General features: G+C 39.6%; 1 protein-coding gene across 2 annotated transcripts; it reads left to right on the top strand.

Annotated features, from left to right (window-relative positions):
* The first annotated feature begins 1338 nt into the window (after window positions 1–1338).
* Window positions 1339–4589, top strand: LOC109059771 (neurogenic differentiation factor 2). 2 transcript variants are annotated; one of them, XM_042753880.1, is made up of 2 exons: window positions 1339–1518; window positions 3113–4589. In XM_042753880.1, exons 1-2 carry the CDS (start codon window positions 1499–1501, stop codon window positions 4206–4208), a joined length of 1116 nt encoding a protein of 371 aa, XP_042609814.1. In that variant the 5' UTR covers window positions 1339–1498; the 3' UTR covers window positions 4209–4589. The 2 variants fall into 2 exon arrangements, with proteins under 2 accessions (XP_042609814.1, XP_018932499.2); XM_019076954.2 differs by having other exon boundaries at window positions 1514–1699.
* Window positions 4590–4973: the final 384 nt, after the last annotated feature.

The following is a 4973-nucleotide window of genomic DNA, read 5'->3' as shown; positions in this document are numbered from 1 at the left end:
TCCTCAAAGAATGCAACCTTTATAAGAATAAGAGAGGAAGGCAGACAACAAGTTAACAAATAATAATAATAATAATAATAATAATAATAATAAATAAACAAACAAACAAACAAACAAACAAACAGTGATTACAGTACTGGTATCTTTAATATTGAAAGTAAAGTATTTGAATATATTGCAAACTCACAAAATAAAAAAGTGGTGTGTGAATAGCGTACCCAATCTCGTTTATTTTTTGGATAAGAACAAAACGTCAGGTCATATTTAAATCTAGATTTATTTCCACTGGCCCATGGAAACCTCTGTGAACACACTTGACTTGGCCAAAAAAGCGCAAGGGACGAATTTTCGTTTTATTAAAAAATGTTTACGTGTTCTACACTCATGGCGTGCACACGCATTAGGACCGGATAGATTCCTCCATTTCACCTTCATGCGATCCCCTGTAATCAAGCTCCTTACCGATTAAACTCCTCTCCTCTCCTCTCCTCCTCCTGTCCCTTTGGCCCGCATCACTCACAGCAGAGCAAGCCTGCTTGATAATGCTGCTGTGTACATTTCGGAACTGCCGATGACAAGGCACATTTTGCGGCTTCTACCTCCAAATTTTTAAGCTACTTTTCCCTGAGCTTTTCAGCACCACCGTTTCGCTTTGGTCTGTCCATTTTGAGAGACCGAGAAGAAGGTGGAAGAGAGGCGAAGTGATATTTAGCTACATAAGCAGAGCAAGATCCCTTATCACACCATCCATAGTGCTTTGTGATGGGCCGCTGTCCCTGCATGATAGACCGGTCCTTTGGTGTGTGGGTGGGGGTTTCTTGGTGTATGTACCAGCCCAAAAGTGTGTCGGCCCACCGGGAAAATGCTCGGTATGCCAGATTACCAGTTCAGCACTGCTTACGATGCTTTTGGGAAACGCAGCCCTGGTTGAGCAGGGCAGGTCCGTGGCATTATTGACTGGGTTTCTGATTATGAGGTATTTACACGAGTCCATCACAAACAAATTCAGATATGTTTAACAATGAGACTTGATTGAAAATGTATCCAGATCTGTCCAAAAACATATTACACACAGCCACACACAAACAAACTTGCAACAACAAAACATTTTGGAAACTAAAAAGACGAACATACAATATTATAAGTAGGCTGCTATAAAAAAAAAAAAAAAAAAAAAAACAACGACAAACAACATGCACGCACACGACGTACACACATTTGAAATTGTTCATTAATACACAAGTTGTGTTAAACAATTAAACAGTGTTTTCAAAGATTCCGATTCGCCACATTCCCTCACCCCATGTGTGAATATATGTGTGCACTTGGGTGTAGTTTCTATGCGAGCGTGAACACTTTAGTGAGGTGCGTGTGCGTGTGCAGCAGCAGCGACAGATGGCGGGCTCCTCTTCCCTTGGGAAGGCAATCTCTACGAATGCGAGCGCGTGTCAATCACCCGCTCTCATGTGATGGCTCCTGCCAGTGACGTGCCCACCATATGGCCTGGCATCAGAGCAGGTATGTAACGCTGCCTGATAGGAATGCCACACCGCCTCGCTACAGTCCGGAGAAAGGATAACTCGTACCGGATCACAGACAATTGAGCTTTTCTTCTTCTTAGTCTTCTTAGTGTAGTAGGTAACTAGCGTGAAGATGGTGTAGACATACGCGCCCTCACCCGTAGAGCACCATAAACTAGGTGAGTTTTTCTAACGCGACAGAATATATAATAAAATATATATTCATAACAAATTCTAATAATTATTTAAAAGAAGATATGTCAACTGGTGGTGGTTCAATTAATTACTATGCGTTTTTCTATTTAAGATTTTTATCATCATTGCTGTTATCTTTTCTTTTTTATAGATATTTTTTTTTCTATAGCCTACCTATCATGCGTTAAAATTAAAGCATCCGTATGTTAGCCTACATATGAGAACAAAAATTTGAATCGACTCGTTTAGAACAGATGTTATATCAAAATGGCTATAGTTTATACGCTAATTCTGAGTATTCAGACATTTCATAAAACATTTATGAGACTGATTAGCGGATATGTTGTGTCGTATATATTATGTTGTGCAAGAGAGAAAAAAACATTTAAACCATTTTAAATGGGGAGGGGGGGAGGGTTGGTATCAGTGAGTACTGTTAACGTCCCTATTTAACAGTATGCAGGCATTACTACCAATAATATCACATAACAATAAGCTTACATAGTTTAATACATAATAAAATCTTTTTCAGATTTATTTATTTTCAATTAAATTGTGAGTGACAGTTTTTATTGCATAAAAATGGTATTATGATGTTTATACTTTCAGTATAATTATCTAATTATCTTAAATTTGTTGTTTTCCTTATTTAAACTACGGTTATATAACAAGATGGGAAATGGAAAGGAGGGGACAGGAGGTAGAGCGTGAGTAGTTTCCGAACCTATTCATGGGTTGTATTTCAGGGATCTCGCCCTCATCAAGAGGAGCCGGGAATTGGCTATTGTGGTCATAAATAAGATCGTATTACAATTAAATATTAGATTGACTTTACCATTACAGCTCTTCTTTCGTTTTCCTTTTTATGTTCTTTTCGTTTTCCACACCCACCCCCGCCCCCCCACCCCCCCATTTGCTGGAATGCCGCCAGAATGAAGATAGAAATTAAAGGGTGAATGGGGTACTCGCTGCTCAAAATGCCCCCCTGAGACCCAAAGACAGGAGCCGCGTGAGAGTATCTGCTGCGAGGGGCCAAACATGACTAGAAAAGTTGGGAATTGGGGAGTGAGACCGTCTGGCGACGTCTGTCTCTCTTCCTGAATCAAAATACTGTTTTATATTAGTCGTCTCCCACTTAGTCGATACTCTCTCTTTATGAAAATTATGACATCTTGAATTAACCTACTCATATGACATTTTACCCTTCGTTTTTAAAATAGTTCGTTTCATCGGGTAACAGTAAAAACTACATTTAAAACAATCCTTATTTACTGCACTTGTGGCAGAGCACATTAGCTTTACATTTTGCTGAGGTCATTATTATTTCAAACTACGTTTGTGCTGTACACACTTTGGACGGCAGATTTTAATTATTAAAACATTTTTCTGTGTTTCAGTGCCGCTGCCATGTTGACTAGATTATTCAACGAACCCTCACTGCTTCCGGACATGCAGAAGTTCGGGGGTTGGGTGGATGACAGCGGGAGCGAGGACTCCAAAATCAAAGACGAGGAGCAGGAGCGCTGTCGCCTAGGCGACGAGGACTTGGACGAGGGCGATGTGAAAGACGGGAGCAGCCGGGCTCAGTCGGAAACTGCAGGGGAGGAGGACGATGATGAGGATGTTGATGAAGATGATTGTGGAGATGATGGGGACGAAGACATGCCCAAAAAACGTGGGCCAAAAAAACGCATAATGACACCGGCTAGGTTAGAGCGCACGAAAGTTCGGCGCCAAAAAGCAAACGCCAGAGAGCGCACGCGCATGCACGATCTAAATTCAGCATTGGACAATCTACGCAAGGTTGTACCATGCTATTCAAAAACTCAGAAACTCTCCAAAATTGAAACTCTAAGATTGGCGAAGAACTACATCTGGGCGCTGTCAGAAATCCTGCGCAATGGGAAGAGACCAGATGTGGTTTCGTATGTACAGACACTGTGCAAAGGCCTCTCCCAACCCACGACCAATCTGGTGGCTGGGTGCCTCCAACTTAACTCAAGGAATTTTCTAACGGAACAATGTCAAGAGGGAGCGCGCTATCACGTGCCTAACCCGTCGTTCTCCATGCATGCATATCCATACCAATGCTCCCGTCTATCAAGCACACACTGTCAGTCAGGATCCAGTGCACATAACCTCCGAAATCACTCTTTCTGTTCGGCCTATGAGGCTCTGTACACCGAAGGCACGTCCCCAGAATACAACAGTCCAGATTACGAGAGTCACCACAGCCCTCCGGTGTGTGTAAATGGTAACTTTGCTTTAAGACAACAGGAGTCACTGTCACCAGATGCGGAAAGAGGTTATCAATATTCCGTGCATTACACCAATCTGCATGGCTCACGTTCCTCCGCTGCTCATGGCCTTGCTTACGGCCCACCAGGAACTCGCAGCGTTCACTCAGAGAGCCTTCCACCGTTTCATGATGTACACGTGCACCACGATCGGGCGCCTGCATACGAGGAACTCAACGCCTTTTTTCACAATTAGATGATTTTTCCGTGTTAATAAAAAAAAAAAAAAAAAGAAAAGAAAACGGAAAAAAAGACATGGAAAAGGAAAAGACATTTCCACGTTCAAAACATTAACTAATTTAGTAGCAATGTTTTACATTATTGGACAATAATCTTGATTTTTTAATATTTCCATAATGAACATTAATGGACAAAATATGTATAAAATAATTGATTGAATCCAACTGCTAAAAAGATTTTACACAGTAGGAGTGCTATTTATGATTAAATCTAATGTTTGAACCATAATGAATATATTATGTAATAACTCAAGAAAAGAAAAAAAAAAAGTGAAATGAACCAAATTGTTAAATGAAGTTTCATGATCAAATAAATAAAGACGCATAATGTTCCAGAATCATCTGGGGCTGTCATTTCCCATTGGGAATTGGTCAGGCAGAAATTAAAAAAAATATACCTACCAATTCAAGAATAAACAAATTCATGAGTACACCAAGTAAAGTTTCACAAATAATGAAATCAAAAAAAAAAAAAAATAATTCAATTTGTTTTGATGAATAAATAAATAAAAAAATAAATAAAATCAATGAAATTTTAAACTATTTTTCATATCACCAAAGGTAGTCTGATTTATTTTTGAAGTCGACAGCTGGAATTTTTATAATATCACAATCTGTCTAATTATATAGTTATATAATTGTATAACTATACAAGTATTTTACAATAGTGCCTGGGATAAGATAAAATGCAAAGCGGTGTAAGGACGATTTAAAATAGAACG

This window comes from Cyprinus carpio, unplaced genomic scaffold, assembly GCF_018340385.1.
Source record: "Cyprinus carpio isolate SPL01 unplaced genomic scaffold, ASM1834038v1 S000000170, whole genome shotgun sequence".
Classification (NCBI taxonomy): domain Eukaryota; kingdom Metazoa; phylum Chordata; class Actinopteri; order Cypriniformes; family Cyprinidae; genus Cyprinus; species Cyprinus carpio.
Note: the sequence above shows the minus strand (reverse complement) of the source record. Positions and strands in the feature narration are given on the sequence as shown.

Excerpts from the sequence above, each read along its gene's own strand:
- LOC109059771 (XM_042753880.1), top strand. The coding sequence starts at position 1,499 with ATGGCCTGGCATCAGAGCAG. Across the intron at positions 1,519-3,112 it reads ATGGCCTGGCATCAGAGCAG|TGCCGCTGCCATGTTGACTA; the intron begins GTATGTAACGCT and ends TCTGTGTTTCAG.